The sequence below is a fragment of the Elaeis guineensis genome, chromosome 2, assembly GCF_000442705.2.
Source record: "Elaeis guineensis isolate ETL-2024a chromosome 2, EG11, whole genome shotgun sequence".
In the NCBI taxonomy this organism is placed as follows: domain Eukaryota; kingdom Viridiplantae; phylum Streptophyta; class Magnoliopsida; order Arecales; family Arecaceae; genus Elaeis; species Elaeis guineensis.
Genome location: NC_025994.2, coordinates 107,682,037 through 107,708,484, shown reverse-complemented (window position 1 = coordinate 107,708,484; position 26,448 = coordinate 107,682,037). Strand labels below are relative to the sequence as shown.

General features: G+C 39.6%; 1 protein-coding gene and 1 pseudogene across 1 annotated transcript; one reads left to right on the top strand and one right to left on the bottom strand.

The window, feature by feature from the left end:
• Positions 1-4,489: 4,489 nt before the first annotated feature.
• LOC140855785 (mitogen-activated protein kinase 9-like) lies at positions 4,490-14,074 on the bottom strand (annotated as a pseudogene).
• A 4,909-nt stretch (positions 14,075-18,983) lies between these two features.
• On the top strand, positions 18,984-26,350 carry LOC105047545 (uncharacterized). Its single transcript, XM_019849459.3, has 4 exons — positions 18,984-19,378; positions 19,901-20,359; positions 20,970-21,854; positions 25,523-26,350. The coding sequence occupies exons 1-4, from the start codon at positions 19,214-19,216 to the stop codon at positions 25,892-25,894; spliced, it is 1,881 nt and encodes a 626-aa protein (XP_019705018.1). The 5' UTR covers positions 18,984-19,213; the 3' UTR covers positions 25,895-26,350.
• Positions 26,351-26,448: the final 98 nt, after the last annotated feature.

The following is a 26,448-nucleotide window of genomic DNA, read 5'->3' as shown; positions in this document are numbered from 1 at the left end:
TTCGATCTCCATCAAGATCTGCGCACGGGGAGCGGAGAGAGGAGTGTAGGAGTCATACCTGGGACGCACCGACCTGGAGTCTGTCGGCGGGGTGATTTTTGGATCTGTCGGGGTGGAGAAAGCCGACTACCGGCCGGGGGCCTGCTTGGTTCGGCGGGCTCCCGACCTTTTCTTCGCTTCTCCTTCGGACCCCTGGGCTCGACCAGGCGTCGGTCGGACGCTCCTTCGTCCGCGCGCATATACTTGTATGCGCGCTCCAGTAGCTCGGCGTATGTTCGGGGGAGGGTCTTGTCCAGAGAATAAGTAAATCGGGACGACCTCAGGCCCCTCTTCATGGCTGAAACCGCCATGTCTTCGTTGAGGTCCCGGACCTCGAGCGTGGCAGCGTTGAATCGCGCCACGAAGTGTCGGAGCGTCTCGTTTTCCCCCTGCTTGAGGGAGAAAAGGCTATCCGACGTTCGCGGCGGCTTTCGGCTGGTGCTGAAATGGGCCACGAACGAGTGCTCGAGCTGCGCGAAGGAATGGATACTGCCCGATCGAAGACCGGAGTACCAAGCCCTGGCAGCCTTGCGAAGTGTGGCGGGGAAACCGATGCAAAAAAAGAGCGTCGGTTGCCCCTTGAATTGTCATGAGAGCTTTATAGCTCTCGAGGTGGTCGACTGGGTCGGTGGAGCCGTCGTAGGGCTCCACGTGCGGCATCTTGAACCGACTGGGAATCGGCTCGTCGAGGACCAGTCGGGAGAGAGGTTGGGCGGTCTGGAAGTCGACGTCGTTCGAAGACTTCTGGCCGTCCATCTGCAGTTGGGCGAGTCGGCGGTCGATCTCCTCGAACCGTCGCTCGTAGTCGTCCGCTCGTCGATGCTGGGAGACCCCAGGAGTGGAGCCTCCGGAAGACTCTGAAGGAGAGGCCGACGGTGTGCGCGGCCGCTTTTCCTTCCTCGCCCGTTCCAACGGGGAAGGAGAGGGCCGCTGGACCGTCGGTCGTCGCGCCGAGGTCGACCCTCCTCCTCCCCGTGGGAGCGCTGTTGGGAGTGCTCGCCTGGAGGCGGCAGGGGTCGGCGCGACCGTCGGCGGCTGCTCCTGGAAGGCATAGGTCGGGCCGCCGGTTGTTGCTGGAGGCTTTTGACTGCGTCGGTTAGTACGGTCATCTGCCGTACAATGGCCGCAATCTGCGCCTCCGTAGTCACTGCAGGGCGCGGAGAGCTAGGCTCCGCCGCCGGTGGGGGTGGAGAGGCCTCTTCCCGGCGGGAAGAACGCCTTGCCGACCCAGTGATTCTCGATCGTTGAGCTCTTGTCTTTGTCATGTTGACCCCTTCCTGGCGCGCCAATCTGTTGCGGCCAATCGCCTCGTCGCCCGATCGCCGGGAAGCGTGCACCTGCAAAAGGAAGTCCGCACTGACCGGAGCGGCTCCGGGTGGGGACCCTCCGACGGTCAAGTCAAGAGGTGACTGGGCAACAGTGAAATGCAGACAGAGAGCTCTGAGAGGGAGAGAGGGAGAGAGGAGAAGCGAGCCTGCGTATGTGGGAGAGACGGGGCGGATCGATCGCTTGCACTGTTGCCTTCCCCGGTATATATAGTGGAGCACGGGTATGGCGCCATCATTAATGGCGCGGACAAGTGAGGAACTGTCAACTCACTGTAGGCTGTCAGAGCCGCCGTGAAAATGTCATGTCGCCGTGTAGCCCGTCTAATCACCAGGGTTGACCCGGTTCTCGGCGGGACAATGCCCCTAGGTAACTGTGCCGCATGTCCGTGTCAGAGCTGACAACGTCTGGCGGCCGTACGGCGGTTGGTGGAGTCGGCCGACCCAGGGTCGGTGGCCAGCAGAGTGGCGTCGGACTCCTCCGGTCGGTCGGCGAGCTTCATGTGGGTCGGCTACCGGACCTCTGGGTTAGTCGGTCGGGAATGGACCGTGGAATGGCCGCAGTTAGCCGCTGATGGCGTCCGTCGGCCTGTCGCCCGACTTACGATCGGTCAGTCAGAGTCGTCCGTCGGGCGTCGGTTAGTCAGCGGGCTGCCAGTCGGGCCCCTCCGATAGTCGGTTAGTCGGGCCCTCCGATAGTCGGTCGTCGGGCCGCCAGCCGGTCGGGCCCTCCGATAGTCGGGTCGCTCGGGTCGGGCCGCCAGCGGTCGGGCCCTCCGATAGTCAGTCGGTCGGTGGGTATCCCCCAACAGTTATTAAAGCCCATTTCATTATTAGAACGAGAGAGACGATTAAAGAGTCGTTCTATCGTAGTGAGACATCCTAATATACTGTTCAAATTCTAAGATAAAGCTCAATAACAAAACTCACTTCGGCAATAATTTTTAATATATAAAATTATACAGAAAACACAGGCAGTTTTCAAATATATAAAGATAGTTCAAGATATGAACCATCTCAATTGCAATGAACCAAGGCAAAATGAAATCTCAAAGGAAATTTGCCATCCACCCTACAAACTAAGCAACAACAGATTTCTCCTATTGCAGAAAAACGACAAAGAAAACAAAACTAACAAGAGTAAATAGTCCATCATAGGAAGACAAGATCTAAATCACAAGGCTGGAACAAAGAAAATCTTGAGGCACTCACTGGGAATCAACTTTGTCGGGTCCTCCATTTCTGGCAAGGGAAAAGGTGATGGGGAGATGGCGTTGGAGTGTGTCCTGGAGCAAGGGGGAAGAGCCAGAGAAAGATACCTGAATTTGTGTCTTGGTACCATTAAATATGCATGCTCCCCCTTTTTTTTCTCTTTCTTATTGAGTGGCGCATGCCTGGCTTTTAGCGCGACAGATTCGGTTATTTATTTGGGTTAAAATTTCAACTCTGCCCTTAGCAAGACGTAGAGAACCATGGATTATAACCGTCTTGTTGAGGCCAATCTCCTCGTCGTCTGGTCGCCGAGAACGAGCGCCTGCAAAAAAAAAATTCACCACTGACCGAAGGTGATTCTAGCGGAGATCCTCCGACAGTCAAATCAGAGAGGAGACTAGGCAACAGTGAAAAAAAAAACAAGGAGGCTCAACGAGAGAGGGATAGAGAGAGAGGAAAAAGTCCAAGAGTTTCGAAGGGACCTCTAGCACTGTTACCTTCCTCGATATATATAGTGGAGCGTTGGTATGGTGCCGTCATTAATGACGCGGACAATTGAAGTATTGTCAACTCACTGAAGACTGTCAGAATTCGTCGTAAAGATGTCAAATCACCGTGGGACTGTCAAATCGCTAGGGTTAACCCATACCTTAAGTGGGATAACGTCCCTAGACGACAGTGCCGCATGCTGTTGTCAGGACTGACAGTCTCTGCGAAGTAGTATGGTGATTGGAGGAGCCGACCGATCATAAGGTCGGCAGTCAGCTGGAGGGATGTCGGGGGTGAAAATTTGGACCCCTCCGACAGTCAGATCGGGCACGTCACTGGAGTCGGACATCGAACTCCATAGTGCAGTCGGTTGGGAGAGCGAAAAAAGTCTATCCGACCAACGTATCCTCGGGTCAGTCGATAGCCGGACCGATCGATCGATAAAGTCGGACGTCGGACATGTAGGCCCGATGATGAGTCGACATGAGTGGGATCGATATTTCCCAGCACGTCTAAACATAAAATTAAACATTTTCCTTCTCGATTTGGTTTGGTTGAAACTAAGTAGAGGTTTTAGATTTCGCGATGGGGGTAAACATGGGAAACTTACAGCATCCGCACAAAATATTTTATAATTATTTACTAGTTTAAAAAATAATTTCTAACCTACGAAGAACTTGAACTTTCATATCATCAATATTGTTTCAAGGAAAAGAAGATGTAAGCAAAATTACACTTGGCGAGGAAAAAAGGTTCCAGTTGGTCAGAGAGCATATTAATTTTGAAGCCGTCCTCCAATTTTTTTTTCTTTTTTTTAAATAACGTCTATGTCAGCCTGGCAATTAGGAAGTAAATTTTAGACTGCTTAGAATAAAGGAAACAGTCTGGTTACCGGAGAACTGCAGATCCAATCAAACAGATTCTCTAAAAGAGGGAATTTCTGTAGAGTTTGACGAGGGCAGCCCAGGCCATCGCGTATTTTATCCATCTTTATACCAGAAAGATGGTTTAACATTCCCATTTGGACACTAAGATTTTGATTGGACTTACTACTTATCCAATGTTGAGGCCATGCAACTAATACAATTGCAGACATTTCTTGATATTCCTCAGCTGATGTTGGGTAAACTAATTCAATGGAAATGGAACTCGGAATGAATCTCCGGGCATTGTTTTAAAACCTGAACTGGGCAAAACTGGGGTCTTCATTACCTGATGGGGGCTGAGAACCATACATACAGAGTGGTTCCACATCTTAAACATCAAAACTTAAAAATTACTACTGCAATCAGCGATTCAGCATAGGGATGTTTCTTCTCCATAGACTATCAGAACAGAAAATACATAAGTAAATGAGATTAATTTAACAAAATTAAAAATCTGGGATGAACGAAACGCGGGGAATGTTGAAATTACCTACTGAATGAAAGAAAAATTTTCCCCCTCAAATAATACAAATACCAGCAGCAGGCGCAAGCTACACATTGATGTTCCAGCAACAATTGGAACATACAGTATAGTTGAGAAAACAACATTCGGGATCTAACAGATGCAACCCCAGATCATAATTAACAACAAATTCACCCCTATTAGCAATAAAAGTGAAGATAATGCCATGTTTAATAACAATCTTAGATAATCTGACCTGAAACTTGGAGTTTAGGACATACATCCTAATCTGTGACTAATCATCCAATTATGTATTCTCATAACTTTGTTGTTAGGCACATAATTCAGCTACCTTTTGGGACAAGCCCTCAGCCGTCTCTTCTGTGTTCTCGGCAATCGGTTCCTCCTGAAACAGTTGACCAAGTCCATATTACTCATGGGTTTTATAAATTAAAAAATAAAAAACTAGCCACATTTATGTAGTACTTGTTTCCCTTTACCCATAGAAAATTCTTAATTAGCAATTAACTCTGAAGCACAGGTGATTCTGCTTTCATGCTCCCAATGTCCATAGCAATTCCTTAAGTCAAATGAGCCAAATTTGACTTTCTAAGGCTATGGGTAGATGTTAGAACTAACCAAACAGACAAGTTTAGGAAGTTATCTGATAGTGGGCATGAAAATGTCAACTGCTAATGCATAGTATTACTTTGACAGGATGTTTTAGATGCTTGCTCATTAAGAAGTTAGAAAACAATAGAATAAGATTGTTAAATTGGCAAGAACATCGAACAGGGTGGAAAGCATGAAGCAGTTGACCTGTGCTTGCATAACAGAAGAATTTCATCATGGAACACGCACACGCACACAAAGAAAAAAGGGGAAAAAAAGCTGCCATTAGTCCAAGGTTGCTTTGTCTTCGTCTATCTGGAAGGGTAGCTAGCCCAGAGAAAGACTTATAAACAACCTGACTGTGAATCAGCCATCGGTGAGAAGAAACATATCAGCTCCACCTAAACATACAGCATCATTCTTTTCCTTTAATGAAATGAGAATTAAGAACAAGCCAAAAGGAAGATATAGTGATGTGTACTTACTTCTGAATCCTTCCTTCCTTTGACAACTACACACTTGGAAGCGCTGATGCTAGCACTCTCAACAAGCTACGAGCACTGTACTTTGGCCTGTTTATGCCATCTGTAACTGATGCATGATCTGATCTCTCACCCTGCTGTGACCTTGTAGGGCTTTCAAGTGTACTACGAGCAACAGAATCTGCACTTCGCTTCTCGAAATCATTATTTTGATCCGGGATCTCATCTTTATTTGCACCCACCCTCTCCCTACAAAATGAACAGATTACAAGGCACACTTAAACAAAATGAATTTGCAACTGCTGACAAGTTAGAATTCACTACTTGAAATAGATTAAGAGAAAAATGTTACACTGCTGGCACATATTTCTGGAAAGAAAATCTAGGATTCTAGATTGTTCCCTTTTTGCTGGACATACCTGGGCAAGGATGCATGTTGCCGCCCAAGTGGAGTGCTTCTTTCCCCCTTACCAAAGTGTTCTTCAAGATGAGCAAATTGTCGCTTAAAACGATCAACACCACTGTTAAATGAATTTAATGGTCATCCAACTAAAATATGTTAAGCTCAACATGCGGACATAGCATAGAAATAGAACAATCAAGTCAAACAATTTCATGGTAAACGAGGAGGAAACTTGCTCTCAACAAAATTATTTTGGGCGTTGGCATTCATTAGTCATGAAAATTTCTACAGTTCTATGCAAATTGTTGTTTTAACATGTTCATCTTGTTTTTGTAAGTAAAACATGATGTATACACATAAGCAGCACAAATAACTCAAAATTCCTTATTAACTATAGTATGCAACTATACGTAACCACTAAAGACATTGTTTCCAGTATATGCCAACATCATGATGCTCAGCTATATGATGGGAAGCTTATGCATTCCAAGTTTCTTTCATTCTAATATTTGTGATTTTGTTCCATTGTAAACTACGATTTTTTGCTGTACAATGTCCAAAGTATGGATTGGGACCTCAAATTCTTTGAGAAGGCAAACAGCAATCAACAAAGAAGAGTTCTGGACTGTCTGACATAAAACTAAAGCTACTCACAACAGTTGGCAATGGGCATAGACTTCAAATGGTAAAAGTAGGGTACAGATTTAAATTTCTATGTATTGATATGTACACTCTGTTGTTTTTATACATGTAATTTACAGGCTGGCAGGAATAGCGTAGAGGTAGCCACCTTTGTACAGTGCTCACGATTTGTTGGCATGGTAAGTATCATCAACAAGGTTGTGCATTTTCACACCTCAAGTTGAAAGACAGTACAGGAACTTTGCAACACACAAAAAAACCCTCCTCTATTACCTATGTTTTCGGTGTCACTGGTAAGAGTGCATAGAAATTCAATGCCTTAAACATTCAAGGATAATATGCAGGAATAATCTAATCACTTTGCAAAACAGAGAAGATCTATGAGATCAGCTCAAATTCCCAATTTTCTTTAGTGAATACATCATCAGTCTTTCCAACATACTTCTTTTTTGAGGTTTTTTAATAACTTACTAATTGAAAGTCGTTGTTTTTTGCGATTATACACTAAAGTCATAATTTAGGCATCACTATGAACCAAGGTAATGTAGCTTGACCTTAAAAAACATGCATTAGTTGACCAATTACAGGTGGTAACAACGTTTTATTAACAGAAGTACCTGAGATCCTTATTGGATCAGATATGACTTTGAATCAAATAATGCAACCACACTACTGATGCTTGTCAAGGGCAGTAGATAAGTACATATATGGATGACAACAAGAAATCATTAATATGGACAATATGTCGTTCATCTAAAAGACATGGATCTTTCCAGCCAGCCACCACAGACCTTTAAAGAACTTCATGGCGGTTATTCATCTCTTATGATAACATAGAGATCATGAGAATGTAACAATTTAGCATAAGATCAAGGTAGACCTCAGACATAATGAAAAAGCAAAACAGAAAGTAAATTTCGGATCATATAATGGTCTCAAGACTGTTAAACTGAAAAATATTAAAACAGAATTGTAGGATTCCTTGAAGTGAAAAAATCAGCTTCACAGATGCTCTAAGAATATGAAGGGACTCGCAATCTCAAGGCATCAGTATGATCTGTTTCATGCATGCACTCAAAAACATAATTTTGATGCAAAGATGCTGTCCAAAGAGTATTAATGTGTATTGAAGAAAAGAAAGAGGAGAAGTAAAGAATAAGAAATCGAAGACTGAAAGAGAGAGAAGAAAATCAGATAATAGATTTTACTAGAACAATTGAGGATTACATTTACGGTGGTCTCATAACCATAATGTCCCTGAAGAAGGATATAACATTGAAACTACAAGTTTGGACCAGTCTAAATGAGTCAAAATCATGCTAACACCCAAAAAACATAAAAAAAAACTAGACCACCATGTGATCTTCCATAACATTAGATCCATAGGAAGATTATGATATATCACAACCAAATATGATAGGCAAAAAGGAAGGAAAGTAAGGTTCAATAAGGAAATTGCATTTATCACTGAGGCATATACAAAGCCAAGAAGCCAAACTGAACAATTACCATACAAGATAACAAAATTGTTTCCATAAGGTCTTACTCCTATCAGTTATCACAGAGGATAAATCATGTGAGGAGGTGCAGAAGAAAGAAACCCTAGCATTGATAATCTTTACTTAAAAAGACTTCTGAGATATAACTGAGCGCTCAAGCCCATGCAAGAAAGAGACAAGCTTTTCAAAAATGATCTCTACCCTCTAATATAATTTTCTTATTACATGTGAATGGACTTTTTATCTGGAGGTAAGAAGAAAAACAATCCTATAATAAATGATTTTCTCCAAATGAATAAGATGGCCAAGTTCTTGCTCCTTTAAATGCTGAAAACTTTTCAGAAAAACTAGTGAGGAATTCAAGAAGCCAAAGTAGCATATCTCCACCTAAGGTAGAAACAGATGAGAGAATCAATCTTCTACTAGGTAACCAAAGAAAACAGTAGCAACCCAGAGATATGGACAAAATTGAGAATAAGGCTTGGAAGATGGAAATTGTCGGTGTCAAAAATGAGAAATGGGAAATGGTCTCAGCATATTCGGAGTAAGCCAGAGGATACATTAAGCAGCAAATTGAATCCACAGTTGCAGAAAACATTAACTTAAAATGAATTACATGCTGTAAGACAAGTAGAGAGAAAGGCAAACAGAGAGACAGACAGACAGCACATGCTACTGAACCTGAAAACTTGAAACCTACAAAAAGAATCTGAATTCCAGCCAACATGAAAGAACCAATTCTAGAAACCACCACAATTCTACATAGAATAACATTTCTAAGAGTCTTGTGTTGTCCAGAACATTGACATCAATATGTCATAAGTCGTAATGCAACTTGGGAACTCATATCAAGCTAGATGCTTGTGACCAACAATAATAAGAAAAAAGACTCCATCTTACCACTTATTTTTTAACTCCAAGACACGAAGAGCTCTCATAGTCTTCTACAATAACAGATCTTCATAGTAATTGATGCTTTACCAAATATCAATAAAAGTAAATTTCAGAAATCGAGATTGCTACTACTTGTCTCTCTCTCAGCTTTCAGAATAAACCCCCTTCTATTTAAGAGAATGATATTTTCATTTCTCTTAATTATCGTCCCATAAGAATTCATCTGAACAATACCTTAATTATTTGGGCTCAACCTGGAAAAGGTACAGAATAACTTTGCAAAGAGGAAGAACATAAACTTCCACATGTTTATTTGTCTCCACAAGAAAGGCATCTTCTTTAAGAGGCAACTTTGCTCTCAGGTTGCTCATTTTCTTTTATCACTCTTACATCTTCAAAATTAAGTTGAAATCTGATAATGCATAATCATAGGTGTCCACTATTTACTTTAAAAAATGAGATAAAACATTTGTTGGCAATAAAAACCCTTGCTCATCATTTTTTATGATGGAATTATTTTGTAGAGTAATAGTTTTCCTGATATGTACAAATAAGTGTCTCACCTTGGATACATAAAGTTAGTCTGATCCGCACCACGCAGATACTCCTGCAGCATCTGAGGATGGTACTCCAATATCTGCTTGCTTTTAAGAAATAATCCATTATACATGAAACAGGTAGCTAATAAAAGTGATAATCATACAGCAACCAGTCTTAACAATTTGTGAGAAGTACCTCTCGATAAATCAGCTCTCTTACATCATCTTTTGACAATTTCCTCCTTTCAAACTCAAATTCAAGTTTTGATATAGGCTGCGTTGAAGGTTCACGCTCAACATTGACAGACCATTAAAGTATGGATCGGCTAGTGCCTGCAGCATAAGAAAAACAGGGTTGGAATATAAAATTTGCACTCCAAGACTTTAATCACACTTCAATTTTATATCTATAACAAGCCATCAGGGTTACTGAATCCTATCTCTTCAGCAGTTGGTCGATCTTTAGGATCAAATGCAAGTAGGCGCTCAAGCAAATGAAGAGCGAAAGGATCCACACTAGGAAACTTCTGTGAGAAAGAAACTGGTGGTTTTTTTCGCATATTACTTAAATATCTTCTAGCCTTTTCATTTCGAATCTGCAGAACAACAGAAACAATTTAAATGTCACATGAAAGTGTTTAACTGAAAAAGTAAGAAATTATTTTTTCTTCATTCATAATGAGAATTTAATTAAATAAATGAACACAAGTGGGAATATCAACATGTATAGCAAATAGATAATAAAAAAAATAACCATTAATAAAGATATGCTTGAGGTTCCGTAGATATTTCCTCTTTTTTTTTTTTCTTTGTTGGGTGTGGGGGGGTGGCATATGCTAACTATAAACACAGCAAAAGTGAACCAACCCTAGCAATGGATTCAGGTGAAGGAGTTCCAAGCAGATCAGTCATGAGATCTAATTGATGCACCACATTCTTGCCAGGAAACAATGGTTTCCCTGTAAGCATTTCTGCAAATATGCACCCTATGCTCCAAATATCAATCGCAGGTGTGTACTGAACAAGTAAAATAAACATAGTTCATCATTAGAATCCCATATGCAGCATATTTCATGAGACACAAAAGCATACAAGTAACTCGTTACTTTATATCAGATTTATCAATAAAATCGGTATCATTGCCAATGTGTAACAAACTTGTCAGATCACAGATAAGCACACTTCGAAATCCAATCTAAATATACAAGTGATGCAACCTAATTCTAATAAATACCCAAAACAAGGATTAAGGGCCCTTGCAAATACTAGACCAGTAATGGCCAGTCACTTCCTAATGCTACATAAAACAACAGCTTCACAAGGAAAACCATTCATGCTTAGAAAGGTTCATGCTACAGTGAAAATGAAGCATTGCAAGTTAGGATGCCAAGAGCACATGTTTTCTTGATTTTGCTTGGTCACAAATTAAAAAGTATTGACAGGTTAAGTTCCTGAATGATGATAAAATTATGAGTCTATAGAGGACCTCGATGAGATTGTTAATATGCTTCATGAAAGAGGTCCATGAATGATTATCAGAGCAGTTAACTACAGGAGTACTTGAGGATATAGCGTATATAAGATGCTGTTACCCTTTCTTGGAGTGGCACCTCCTTGAAGCACTAATGCTAACAGTACATAATAAACGAATGCACATTAGCTGCAAAGCTCTCAAGGTATGATAAGCTTGATGGAACTGAAAAGAAGCTCCATGGTTACCTGTAAAACTGAGACTTGTTTGCCACCTCAGAAAAGGTACTTTCAGTCATAAAAGGTATGGAACATTTGGAAAACATAAAGCCAGAATTGTTGAAAGAAGCTTCATCAAAACCTGCTACTGCCATTTACAATTCCTGTCATGTGTAGCAGAGTGACACTAGAATAGGTTCAGTTTGTATGGATGCCAGACCTCTACCTGGATTGCAGTTCATACAAGCATACATGTGGATAACCTACACTTGCATTACATCAATAGGCCACAGTGCTGGGAGGGTCTATACCCTTCTGAACTAAATGCCTGGTTGCTTTCAATTCCCTAAACTGTGGGTTCTTATGAGATAGTAGGGTGTGAGGCTTGCCTCTTGTCAAAAAAAAAAGAGGGGGGAAAAACTAAATTTGGATTGAACAAAAGTACATGCAAAACATAACAAATCATAATAGTAACTCATGCTAAATTTATATGCAACTTGTAAGCCTATGTCCTACTCAAGAAAAGCCCAAATCCCAAGAAAAAAATTGGTGGGTGTGGTGTGGATGGGTACAGAGCCGTTGAGCCCATTAACCAACCACAGGGAAAAAAACTTCAAACCATCTCACCTTGGAGAAAAAAGAGCCACATAATTCAGGAGCACGATACCATCTTGTTGCCACATAATCCTAATGAAAATAGTGAAATACTGTCAACAAAGTATTTAAGAAATAAAAACATTATTATCATGTATGCAAGTTTCTAGCAAACAAATACTGAATTACATAACAAAAGAAGAGACCTACATTGAGCACCACCACCCACCATCTATATTAAAAGAAATGGAAAAAAAGAAATAAAGAATTATTGCACTATAAGAAATCACATACAGTCCAAAAAATAGCTGATGGGGCATCATTAAATGATACACGGGCAAGGCCAAAGTCACAGACTTTTAATTTGCAATCTGCATTGGCAAGGATATTTTTGGCTTTAAATCCCGATGAAAAACATTAGCTGCAGAGGAAACAAAAGGCAAATGACGGCCAACATTCAGAGTTACAAAATCAAAATGGCTTCGAGCACAAAAACAAATAAAGAAGCAACATTCACCTGAATGAATATACTTCATGGCTCGAAGTAGCTGGTATAAGAAGAACTGGTGGTGCTCAGGTGTGAGATCATCATTTGCCTTTATAACTTGATGAAGGTCTGATTCCATCAGCTCAAAAACAACATAAATGTCTTTAAATTCCCTCCTAGATGGGGAAGCATTATATGCTTAATTTCTACAATATCAGGGTGGCGAAGCAGCCTAAGCAATTTGATTTCCCTGAGAATGCGAGTGGCATCAGAAACATGCTCAAACACATCGTTGATCTTCTTGATCGCCACCCTCTCTCCAGTATGGGCGTCTATTGCAGCCCCAACTACCCCATAGCTTCCCTTGCCGATGACCTCTTGTACCTGATATCGGCTTGCTTCACCGTACTCCGTGAAGAATTCAGTCTCAAGCATGTTCTGAATAAATTAACAATTGAAAAGGCTAAAATCCATACCAACCAGAAAAGATGAAGATGCGCAGATTACATGAAGGATCTAAATATCCAGAAAGTCCATCGATTATTTGTTGAAAAAGTAAATGGAGAAAAAAGAGACAGATTATTGAAAAAATGAGACTAAAATGCATGAGCAATTTCAAGCATGGAACAAACAAAATAAGCAGGAGGAAAAGAAAAAAAAATACAGATCTTGCAAAAAAAAAAAAAAGAAAAAAGAACTTGGCAGCCAAACTTTTAAACAAATTAAAAAAAAAAACGTTGGTTTTTACGGAATCCGAAAGAAGGGTGATATGAAGTAGAAGAACCCGAAAAAGTATTCCTATAACCCGGACTTCTTTGAAAAGAAGGCAGTATGGAACTCACAAAATAACGCGGAAGAATAAAAATTCAATCTTTTTCGGAAAGAAGTTGGCAATTGGATCTGCAAACCAAGAAATCTTTCTGATTATTTCCATGGCATTCTAATGAAAAGTGATCCAAAGGAGAATACCCCATAATAAAACTTTGTAAAGAAGACTTCTTGAAATGAGGAGAGAAGATTCATGATCCTAAGGGCATGGAGCAAAGGAAATGAAGGAGAAAAAGGCAAATATTCGATCTTTGGAGAGAAGATCCGCCAAAAAGAAGGAAATTTTTTAATCGAACATTGATACAAAACGATCTAAAGTAGAAGAAGACAAAAACGGAACGTTGAATAGAAAACTCATTTAATGACATCGGTTAATTAGAGAGAAAACCCTAACTTGGTATTTAACAAGGATTAAAATGTGGACGGCGTCAAATTAGCAAGCAACGAGACTTGTGACGTAAAGAAGATGGATTGGACTAAAGAGATCGAAAGATTCGAGCTTTATCATCGTAAAGAGAAGAGGTGATGTGAACGGACCTTTTTGTGGGCATCCATGGCGACCAGCAGGGAAACCTGAGGAATCCAAGACTAGAGATGCCGGGGCCCTCTATAACTCTAAACTGATCCCCTTTCTCCTCCTCCTCCTCCTCTTCGTCCCGTTCTTGCTCACGGCTAAGGCGCTGGCGATACGGCGGTGGAACCAGCGATGGACGCCACGAACGAAGGCCTCTTTCCCCATATAAAGGCGAAGTCGACGGCGACGGAGCGGCGGGGCGATCGCGGCATTGCCCGCCTTCCCTCGCCCTACCTTCGCGCGCGACTCGCCACCGCGGGCTCGTCTCCTACGCGGAACGAGGAGAGAGACCAGGGCGATCGTATTCTTTAGGTCCCTGCACGCCGCGCAAAAAAACCGAGAAAGGAAGCAGTGGCTGGGGGTAAAACCGGACCACGTGATGCCCACACAAATCTATTTCCGTGGCCAAACCCATCTAAATATTAATGAAAAATTTAAGCACCGTACAAATATTAACATATTTAATAAAAAAATAAATATAAATATAGATAAACTACTATACAATAAATATCAAAATGCTCATCTATGTTTATATTTATATATAATTTAGATAAAATTTTTAAAATAAATAATTATATTAATATATTGTTAATTTGATTTATTTTTTATTTAATAATTTTTTAATTCTATAATCATAAATTTTAATTATTTAATTTATATTTATATTTATATTTATATTTTTTTAAATAAATATAGATATAAATTTTTGACATATACATGTTAGATAAATTGAATGACTATCATTCACATTGTAGTTTTATCAAGATATCTTTTTATTATTTAAATATTAAAAATATATTTTATTAAAGAGAGATGTTATGTATAAAATATTAACAGATAGAAAGTTTCAAATACACATAATGACCGGCATGATTCGGTTATGGCGGGAAACTAAAAGGAAAGTCCTGGTGATGTGTGAGTGAATCCCATGCAAAAATTTTGGATAATTTGCATTGCAGTATGTTATTATTATTATTAATTTTTTTTAAATAATATTTTTTTAAAAAATAATATTTTATTATTATTTTAAAATTAATATTTTTCTACTTTAAATTATTATTAATAATAAAATAATAATATATTTTTTATTTTTTTCTTCTTTTCTCAAATATTTTTTAAATTAATATCTTAAAAAATAATATTTTAAATTATTATTACTAATAAAATATTAATATTTTTTTCTCTTTTTTTCAAATATTTTTTTTTCTTTTTTCCCCTTCCTCCCATCGTCTCCCCCCCCGCCCCTCGCTGCCGCCTCCACCACATCCCTTGACTTCGATACCACCAACCCCCCTCCCCCCTTTGTGATCTCGTCCTGTCATCGTCCCCTTTTATTTTCTCCCTCGACTCCGATGAACTTGAACCTCCTGACTCCGCAAGAGCATCGGCGACCACCTCTCTCTTCTCCCGGCTCTAGCGCTACTAACTCGACCCCATCCCACCCACCATCTGTGCCACACCCAGTCCTGTGCGACCACCAAACCCCCTCTCCTCTCCTCCCCTCCCCTCTCTTAGCTCCGACACTACCAAACCCTCTACCCTCTCCTTCGTGGCTCCACTCCATCGCCGTCCCCTCCTGTTTCCCTCCTCCGGTCCCAACGAACCTGAGGCCCCATCGCTCCGTGCGAACACCGATGATTGCCCCTCCCTTCTCCTAGCTTCAGCGCCACCAACCCTCCTCCCCTTCCCTCCTCCAACTCTGACACCGTCAACCCCTCTCCCCTCCCCTTCTCCGGCTCCGGCACCATCAACCCCCTCGCCTCCCCTCTCCAACTCCAGCCACGGTGGTTATTGATATTCCCACGGTCGCTAGTTTGGAGTGGCCGAATTGAGGTTCGCTGGAGCTCGTGTAGAGCCGCGGGGGTTGAAATCGTGATATTTTGTAGGGTGCTTCTCTAAATCGATGGAGATTTTCAATGTTTTTCTATCTGGGCGGCACAATCAAATTTATTTGAGGAGTTGAATTGGCAACACTCCATGCTCTTCCATAAAATATATATATATATATATATATATATATATATATATATATATATGATAATAAATTTATTATAATAATTATGACTTTTTATTAAATTTTAACAAAGTTCACACTAATTATGTCGCATGGACTTGGCAGTCGTTATTTTTTTGCTATTATATGTTGGTATTGCCCCTTTTTGCTTGGCTTTGTGTTAAAATAATTTTTATAATTGATACATTATTTTTAAAAAATATATTTATTTTGTTTTGTCCATATTGGAGTGGATCCACACGTAGAAATGGTCGCGAGGATGAGGATGTAGTGGCGCGGTGAAGCCTGAAAATGGACCAGCGAGAAAAAACAATCTTTGACGAGAATGGAAATATTTTTTAAAATTTTCCATCAAAATTGATCACACGCCCTCCAGTCCCCGGTCCAAAATCTCAAGTTGTTGGTTCTCTAAAGAAAGACGAGTCACGACAAAGTGAAATAATAAACCATAAATTTAATAGCATTTCACTAGCAACTACTCTTTGGGTATATTGGGCCGGCCCATCCAAGGCAAACCAAAAGAAATACTGACGCAGATGAAAGTCTCTCCCAGTTCCTCCTCCCTTCCACGTCTTATGCTGGCATTTTCACGAGCAACTAGGAATGGATAGTCTAGCATATTGAGTTGGGCCAGCTTCAAATCAAAAGAAATATCGATACAAAGAGTAATTTTGTATATAGTGCATGTAGTGTAGAAAAAATACACCATCTCATCTGATTTGGTGATGTAGCCATCGTTTTTTAATACACATTTAAATTTTATAATTTTATTTTATCGTTTGAAATTTTGAATGACGAAAATATTTCTCTTCTTTTAAAAAAAATTATGACATTCTATAATCATATTATGACATCCTGCTATCAAATTATGACTTACTGTTCATAATTTGGTCATAGGATATATAAGGAAAGAAGAGATATTTTTATCATTTAAAAATTTCATAAATTTTCAATGACAAAAATATCTCTCTTTATGATTTTGAAAAAAAAAAAATATTTTTTTGTGTACAGGAAGTCATAAATTGACTGCATGATGCCATAATATGACTATAAGATGTCATAATTTTTTCAGAATAGGAGGGTTATTTTTATCATTCAAAATTTTAAATGAAAAAGTAAAACTATAGGTATTAAATGTGCTATTAAATATATGTTGGAAAACAGTGGCTACGTGCTCCAAGATGATTGGTTGGTGTCCTCTATGTCACTTTTATTGCACTACACGTAGTGCATAAAAGCTTCATCCCGATACAAATAATAAAGATAGCCCCGTTGGATATCCAACCCATAGCAAATCCAGAGTAGATGCAAGTAATGATAGAACATGCTTTGAATCCGATCTGGATATACATAAGTCTTCACAAATTACTCTCCTTAATGCAAAAAAATTGATCTGCATGAATATATATATATATATATATATATATATATATATATATATATATATATATATATATATATATATATATATATATATATATATATATATATATATATATATATAGTTTTGCCGGACTCTGTCTGCTCGATCCATTCCATTTAATTCTATCCATCTCAGCGCAAGATTCTACCCGCTCCACCCCACCCCAAGATAAATACACTTATCCGTATAATGCTTACATCGGCCAATTGCCATCCTCCACGGTATCTCTAAATCATAACCACGTATTTGATGATATCTTCAAGAGCAACTAACACTATATTACCTCAGCATGTTGGAATATGGACTAACCCAAGGCAAACCAAAAGAAAAACTGATACACATAAATTTTTCTTTAATGATTTCATGTTTTGATATCCACTTAAGTTGAGGCCACGCTCATGCTGGCAATGATGAGTTCCGTGCCCAATAGCCAGGTCCGACTTGGCTTGACAAAATAGCGCACTAGCAGACACTAGATGGTAAGTTTTGGTGCTAGGTGGCTTTGTTAATGTGTCTCAAACTCGAATTGCAATGATGATAGCTTGGCATACAACGTGGCCGATATAGCCCAGCATGTGGAGTTCAGGTAACCAAGTGAAGGCCTAGACTGACCCCCGAACCAGAATTATCCAACTTTATGGTGACTGATTTAAGCATCATAAAATTTTTTCGATATCCATGATCTGACCAACTAAAACGTCGTCATCGTGCTCTTATATTTTACATATGCAAGTTTTAGGGTCGCTAGAATCCTCATTTTAATGCTAAGAAAAATATTTTGTTATCGATTAAAAAAAAAAATCTAATACAAGATATAGAATTTTAGCTAAGTAGCATATTAAGAAGAATTTTTTTAAAAAAGAAAAAAAGATGTAAAAGTTCACATTACAAACCATGATCAAGTGATGCGCTCTTGAGTGCCAGAATCACCAAAACACAAATTATTTTGCTTGACATAAGCGGCCATATCAAGCTCAACTTGGTAGCTTTTGAGAAAGCTGCTGACAAATGTTGGTCCCGACAGACGTCAAACTAGTTACGAGGTGGAGCAAGAAGGTTGGGAGTACCATGTGTCATAGTTCTATATTTTTTGGTACAAAGTCATAGTTCTACATTGCTTAAGAAAAAAGATACCACATAGATATATGAGCCAGAATCAGTCCTCCCAACATTTCAGATTTTGAGTTGCGAGTCCCTGACAAATGGTACCAGAGCATTACTGCTTAATTTTATTCGTCAAATGGTCAAGGAGGATCTGGGCCGTAGATTGCCCCTCTTTGAAGTAGGAGTTAATCATGGCAAGAATATTATGAGATCGAGATTTGAGACTGAATGGGAGAGATCATCATAGTCTCACACGGACTAATAAAAAAGGCTGGCACCTGGGAGGGGAAAGTACTTAGTTCATGGATGTGGATGTATTTTGTGTTATTAAGAATAAAACATGCATTGCCCTCGATGAGAGAAACTAACAGCCAATTTGGTCAGCAAATAGAGGGTCAAAATGTTTCGGAGGATGGTGTTTATCACCGCAGATCAAAGAGAACTGCTGAATGAATTATGAAGCTAACCACTGTACTCCACTTCAAATCACATGCACACAAATGACGACGCATTGCTGTAACTCCTAAAAGCCATCGACCATGGCCCCAGCCCGCGGTCCGTTTCAATTCGCACGTGTGGAGGAGACCATGACCGTGTCGAATGGAGAACAAAATCGGGGGCGGTGCTACCTCGTAATGTGAAGGCCCTGGCTGACCATATCCTCCGGTTGCAAAGAAGTATCTTCTCGACGGCCAGGTTTAAAATTCGAAGCATTGGCGTGACAAACGGGAGATATGACGTGGGTATTCTCACCTTTTTCTCTAAATTTTTTTAAAAAAATCATTGTTACTGGGTGGAGCCGGCGGCAACATAGCCATGGCCACGGTTTCTTAATATTGCTTCTTAAACCACACATCAAGAGAGATCTCTTTTGCAATTCCTCCTGGTCTAAGGTTCCCCGCAAACGAAGAAGTCGTCAAAGCCTCATCTCATCTCCAAATCTCTTTCAGCTGCTCTGACGTAGTTGCAGACGCCATGGCGAAGGAGCGGGACCCACCGCCAAAAGCTGCTCTCATTGCTACCACCCGGTCCTCCATCTCGCGCTATCTTTCTCACGCATCCACGGCTCTGGGGATCGAACCGGCAGCGGCCATGCTCTCCAAGTTCGCGACTTTCCAGAGCAGGAGAACCTCCAAGCAGGTATCCATCTATTTGCTCCTCTCCAATTTAAGCGACGAAAAGGTGATCTCTTTTCCGGGTTTTTTGAGCTAATTCCGAGATTTGGAAGCCCGTAATTGGTTAAAATTGTTTCTCAATACGGTGACCGTTGAGTTTTTTTTTTTTTTTGGGGGCTCTGGGCAAGCAAGGCACTTGCGGTCTATTAATATTGTATTACTAGATTATGTCTTGTGCTTTCCCAGGAGATGATCCATATAGAGATATTATATAATCTTTTTTCCCCTTTACATGTAGTTTAATGGATATATATGATCCATTATGTATGATATTCACATGTAATTCTTAGTCTTTGGCATGTATATATGTACACACAACTGCACAAACTTGATATATAGTATATGAGATACAGTTATTTAGATGTTTAAAGCGTTTCAATCTTCATTGCTGTTCGTTCTTAAATCAGAAAAGGGACCATGTATGAGTTTTAATTGTATCATGACAACTTCTTTGATGATAATGAAAGATTTCATCCACTTGTTGCAGAAGGGAAAGCAATACGACAGATTTGGTTCACAAGCTCATTCTAAAGAAGCGGTTTTGACTTCAAAGTCGAATATACCTTATGATTTATCGGAACCAATACAAGATGATAAAATAGATTCTGAAGCATCCTATGCGAAAAGTGTGTTGCCAAATTCTGATGCCTCGCCTGTAGTAACCCATATTTCTGACGGGAGCTCAAGCGTGGGCTCCTTCCGAAAATATGCCATATATGATGGTAAAGAAAGCCAAACCACTTCGGTCTTATCTGAGGAAACTGATGCTGTCCCTTCTGTATTGCTTCCCTATGAGGATGCTGAAGAGCAGTTCTTAGAAGACCATGAAGGTTACTTTTTGCACCTGTCGGTGGACAATATACGTAAGGATCAATACCCTAAACTTGAGCTGCAAAGAATTGTCTACCTGGATTATGCATCTTGCCCGTTGTACTCGCGGTATCAGGTATCTGTCCTTCACTGGCAGAATGTTTATAGCTTTGCTTCCAAAGCATGACATGGTCGTGCTTGTCATTTCTTTTATGGTGTTTTGATGTATTGGTTTTTGTTATCTTTCTGCAGCTATTGCTTATTTCTCATAATTAGTTTATGAGAGATGTAATTAAGCCTGTTTTTGAAAGTTCAATAGAGCTTCTTGTGTCGATGCTCGTTTACTCCTGAAGAGGGCACCTTCATATTCTGTCAGATCCTGTGAAAAAGGAAGGGAAAAAAAAAAAAAAAAATCATATCTGAAGACTGGCTTCTTGGTCTTTAAAAGAAAATTACATTTCCTAGTAAACAAGTCAAGTTCTCAGCCATGCCTACGTACTTATTCTTACTGACCTGGTGTTTAGGGTCTGAGCAGTTGCAGATATACTGCAAAATTTTAAGGATCTTCAATTCCAAGCATCTGCCAATGATTCATATATGCTAAACTTTCCTGGATCATTGGGTGCCTTTGTGGTTTGTCATATCTAATGAATTCAAGGTTGCATGGAGAGGATGTTGTCATCTTTCATTTTTTTTTTTTTTTAAATTTTTGCTTGTGCATGATAATTAATTGTCCTATTACTCAGGTGGAGCAGCACATGCAATTCCTACTTGAAGAGACTGATGCGTTCCTAGGTTCCAACTATGCCACTGAAAAACAAAGTGTACTGCATGATACTTATGTTGATATTGCAAGTGGACACATTTTGAATCTTCTGAACACAACCCAAAATGAATATACCACAATTTTTACTCCTGGGCTTCCATCCTGTTATCACCTGCTTGGCCAGATGCATAACTTTAAGAAAGGTACTCATGTTCTTGCTAGCCATGACCATCATATGTCTGTTCAGCATTTTATTCGTGTAGCATCACAGTCCAAGTTGAGAACAGCAGCAATACCTCTTAAAAGCAAGGATCTGTATGTCCATGGAAATGATATGCACAAGTTGCTCAGAAAACAAAATTCTAGTGGTCACGGATGTGGGCTCTTGTTGCTCCCTGCCCAATCGTTCTTATCTGGTATGTGCCACCCTCTGAGCTGGATTGTGGGTGCACAACAAAATGGATGGGAAGTTCTTTTAGATGTTTCCAGTTGCCTTCCGATGGTTAGAATTGATCTTTCTTTATATCAACCTGAGTTTGTCATTGGTTCATTGCACCACATGCTTGGATATCCTTCTGGTGTTGCTTTTCTTCTAGTCCGAAGGAGTTCTCATTCTGTATGTATCAAGAAGGGATCAGCTCAAGTAAAATTAGCCAAAGTGCCTGATAATGGAAAAAGTGTTCATGTTCTAACAGAAGGGGAAAATTTGAATATCCATATGTTTGCAGCTTTGAGTTTTGGCTTTGAACATTTAGAGAATATTGGCATTGTAGCTATTCAGAAGCGGGTAGAAAGCTTGATCACTTGGCTGGTCAGGACTCTAAAGTCATTGAAGCACAAGTTGGAAGAGAAGCCTTTGTTGCAGGTTGGTTGATCTTACTTTTGTTCTCTCATGGTGCATCAATATCAATATATATTGCATTAAGTCGTTCTCCAGTAAGCAAGAATTTATGATTTGCTTCGAATTGTTAAAATTGATTTGAATTACATTCAATGTAAATGGCCTTAATTCTTTTGCTTTGTAATGAAGATATGCTTGTCCCTAATAATATGTAGAACTCTAAGATAAGGCATTATTGTCTGACAATTGATACTGAAACCTTTTCAGATCTCCTCTGATTTAGTTTTCCAAATTCTGTGTAAATCTAGAGTAGGGTTTTTTGTTAAATAGATTATTATTTATTCAATACTGAGAATTTAGAAGCCAGCCATTAGTCAGTAAGAGATGATGCTTTCAGAGGGAAAGTAAAAGTGTCCAGGTCATTTTTACAATGACCGCTACATTCACATTCAGAAAATTCTCAGGATGTGAGCTTCCACAGGTTAGGGTGTGAGATAATGATGGCCTTTCAAGAACATCCCTTGGTTCTCCCATAGGTAAGTTTCACTATCACTACTTAAACAGCTCATAGGAAATGCATAGAAGATGTCTTTGTAGCTATATAAGTCTTTTTAATTTTTTTAATGATAGGTAAGTTTATTCCAAAAGAAAAATTAAAGCCCAAAAGAAAAATACAATATAAACCTTTCATGGAAAGGTAGATGAAACCAGAGTCGCAAAGCTTAGGATCAAACAGTGTGGGAGGTGGGAGGACACAAACCTGTAAAGTGTAAACCTACCTTCCGAAGAAAGAATAAGCTATTGTGACATTATGCATTTGTGTTTAAAAACAAAACAAAAATAGCAGAAAACCTAGCTAGAGGAGTCCTTTCCGATCAAGTACCACTATGTTTGTCCACTAAGACGCAAGCATGAGCAGATGATCTTATCAGAGCTGTGCAGCTTCACCTTCACCTTCCATAACGCTAGTAGTTGATATGAGTTGTGGTTCCTTATGATCTTCTATGCGAAACCTATCCCTGTTAATAGCAGCTGTTCAGAAGAGGGTCTTGACTGTGACAAGAGGGTTGAAATCCAACTGTGAAAAGTCCTTAAATTACAGACAAGGAATCATAAGTATGTCCCAGCCACCCCCTCACAGGGGCTAATTCCATGTTACGGTATATTTCCTAAATGGAGTCAGTTGTGTTGTGCAACAAAAAGCCAGAAGTAACACATGAAGTTAAACGAGCAAGGAACGTTTGCTGGTGCTTTGTGCTCAACGCTATATCCAAGGAACAAAAACTTGGGCACCCAAGCAGAAACCTTTGGCCTGCATGTGTCACTAAGGAGAAAGAACAAAGCTCATATACCCAAAAAGAGTAGTTCATTGTGCATGCGTTGAACTAGTACCAACTAGGAAGTATGATCATTTTTAGTGGGATTAAATATAGATTAAGCACAATAACAGAGCAAAAGCACACATAAGCAGTGCACAGAAAATCTAATGAGTCAGATGCTTCTGACTGAGAAACCTCTGCTAGTGCCATAAGGATACCATGAATTCTGAAATGAAAGGTAGTTTTGCTTGTTGGTTGCAGCATCCATCTCAATTTAGATATCTTCTAAGCCATGTGGAAAAAAGTGCTCAGAGGATGATCCAGATATCAAGATCTAGAAAAATCAACAGATAGGAATGCACCAGGGAATCTACTTGATGACATTCAAAGGTAAAACTGTAGTTCAGGTTGACAATTAGACAAATTTCTCATGTAGTAATATGGGCAAGAATGACAAGACAAATGACTATGTTGCTTGTATGAACAAATTGAAATTTTTGTCCATGTGCTAAGGCAATTTTGTATGGCATCATGAAGAAGAACCTAAGTTACTATTATGCTATCATGTAAGACAATTGAAGTGGGGAAAGATGAATACGATGCTCATTCAGGAAAGAGAAAAGAGACAAGGGAGAAGAAGCAAGGTCTTAATCAAACCAGTGAGCGCATAGCTAGAAAGCAGGAGGAGCACACTTGGATGAATAATCCATGTTAAAGGAGTCAAAAGGAACATACCACCACTCAGAAAAGAACCTACCCTAAAAGGCAAGGGAGATGAATATACCTTGAGGGAGAAAAGTCAAACCCGAATGGCATGGAGCCCGGAGCTTAAAAAGAAGAGGGTAGCAAGAAATAAAATTTAACTAATAAAGAATGGAGAGGGGGGTGAAAAAATGAAAATGAACCTTATGTGATGAAAATCCAGGCAACTCTGGAAAGCCTGGCTCAAGTATAGGCAACTAGCTACAAAGCCGCTGTTACTTTATTTTGTCAAAGCCCTGGAGTTGTTTGGGAGTTATGCAGAAAGCTATTTGACACTGTCCTCATCTGGTTTAATAGAGAAGATGATTAAAAAAGGTAAATCCACTAAGAACTTTGTTTGCAAACACAATTCACACTTTGAAATTTCCCTCAGTCAGTTTACCAAATTCTAGCAGTGAATCAATGATTAAGCAAAAGGCCTAGAATACTCTATTGATTGTTTAGACCCTTAGCTTTAAGCTATATCGGAGGTGGCTGGTGGCAGCTATCTGATTTGGCCAAAATGTTGGACTGGTATTCCACATAGCTTCTGACAGAATCATCCCCTATGGTGGACTTGGCGACTACTGAGCTGGCACAGTCAATAAGTCTCTCAAGCAGTATGATGGTCATTACATGCTGATATAGGATCTGATTCATGAAACTTGGGTGGAAAACCCGATTAGATGCAATAGCATACAATATATCACAAAAATAACCATGTATATGTAGTCAAAATGGCTTGTGGCCCTTTCACGTAATAAATAAATAAGTGTATACATACATACATGCATACACACACACACACACACACACACACACATATATACATACATACATACATACACACACACACACACACACACACACACACACACACACACACATATGTACATATGTATATATATATACATATGTATACATATGTGTGTGTGTGTGTGTGTGTGTGTATATATATATATATATATATATACACACATTTGTATATGTGTATACATATGTATATATATACATATGTATATATATATACACATTTGTATATGTGTATACATATGTATATATATGTACATATGTACATGTGTATACATATGTATACATATGTACATGTGTATATATATATATATATACATATGTACATATGTGTGTGTGTGTGTGTGTGTGTGTGTGTATATATGAGTATAAAAATGGATACCTGCCTAGACTAAAACATAAGATATCTTCTATAGGAATGTTGCAATATTGGATTTCCAACATACTAAAATCTCCAAAAGGATCTTTGAGTCTTGATCGCATGAATATGTTGCATTTTCCTAGTGTCATTCTGTAACAATACCAGAACGACAAGACTAGGGTATCTCACAAAGAAAACGAAAACTGAAATGAAAACTATTATAAGTTCAAGGGTTAATCCTCAAATAAGTTCTTGGATTATTAGATCTGTTCTTTTTTTTTTCTTTTCTTATTAAATTAGCAAACATCCACTAAATGGACAACAACTTGTTTGCAAGACTCGCAATTCATCTAAATTTCGTGATATTTTCAGCTGTTGTTCCATGCTCATAACTTTTGCCTTCGTTGTTTCTTTTTTGATATATTGATTCATGCTATAACGAAGACTGTTATGCTGCCCAGTTGTACGGATCTCTGGATCTGAAGTATAGAGGCTCAATTTTGGCATTCAATATCCTCGATCCGACTGGAAATATTTTCCCAGCTAGGCTTGTTCAGCAACTAGCAGTGAAGACTAACATTTTTTTGGGTGTTGGCACCCTTGAGGATCTCAGCGTGTATAATATTTTGGACCAGAAATCAGACAAGCAGGTGGAGGGTGTGAGTTCTTATGCATCCACTTACAATTTTGAAGTGGTTCGTCTATCACTTGGTCCTATTTCCACATTTGGTGATGTATACAGGCTAGCACAATTTTTATCCCGCTTTAGGGATGAAGATTACATGTCATCTGAAGCTGCTGGGTATGTTGAAGAGCTTGAGAATGAATGTTGATCAGTTTAAACAAACAGCCAATGTATTCTCATTGCAACAGAAGCCCATTAATACACCAAATGAGGTATAATTAGCAGACCATCAGAACCCTGCATTTCATTTGGGTGGAATTCGTCATGCTGTACAAAGAATTAAAAAAATTACAGAGCAAGAGGAGTTGATTGCAGGAGCGCTGATAAATTTAGGTGAAACATTTTGTTAAGAATAATGCTCTTTTTCTTGGTTTTGAAAAATGAAGCACCAACAGCAATCAACTGTTTGATAGAGCATGGGCATCTTATGTGGTCGGTACTCTCTTATGTACCACCGCATCTTAATGAGCTTGTTCGCTGCTATTGGTGCAATTGACTGTTGCCTCTGATGTTGCCAACATGTAAAGGATTTTGTTGTAAATTTATGACACTGCAATTCTTGAACTAGCACTAAGCAGGAGATCAAGTTTCCACTTTCATCTAATTGCTCTCATAGACTACGCAGAAAAGGATGAGTGCGACTGCAACATTTTGGCAAGGAGGACTTTTTTTTTTTTTTTTTTCCCATCACATATGCATAAT

Bases quoted from the DNA above. Each gene is read 5' to 3' on its own strand.
- LOC105047545 (XM_019849459.3), top strand. From the start codon at position 19,214: ATGGCGAAGGAGCGGGACCCACCGCCAAAAGCTGCTCTCATTGCTACC. The intron at 19,379-19,900 runs GTATCCATCTAT...CACTTGTTGCAG, and splicing joins GCAGGAGAACCTCCAAGCAG to AAGGGAAAGCAATACGACAG. The intron at 20,360-20,969 runs GTATCTGTCCTT...CCTATTACTCAG, and splicing joins CGTTGTACTCGCGGTATCAG to GTGGAGCAGCACATGCAATT.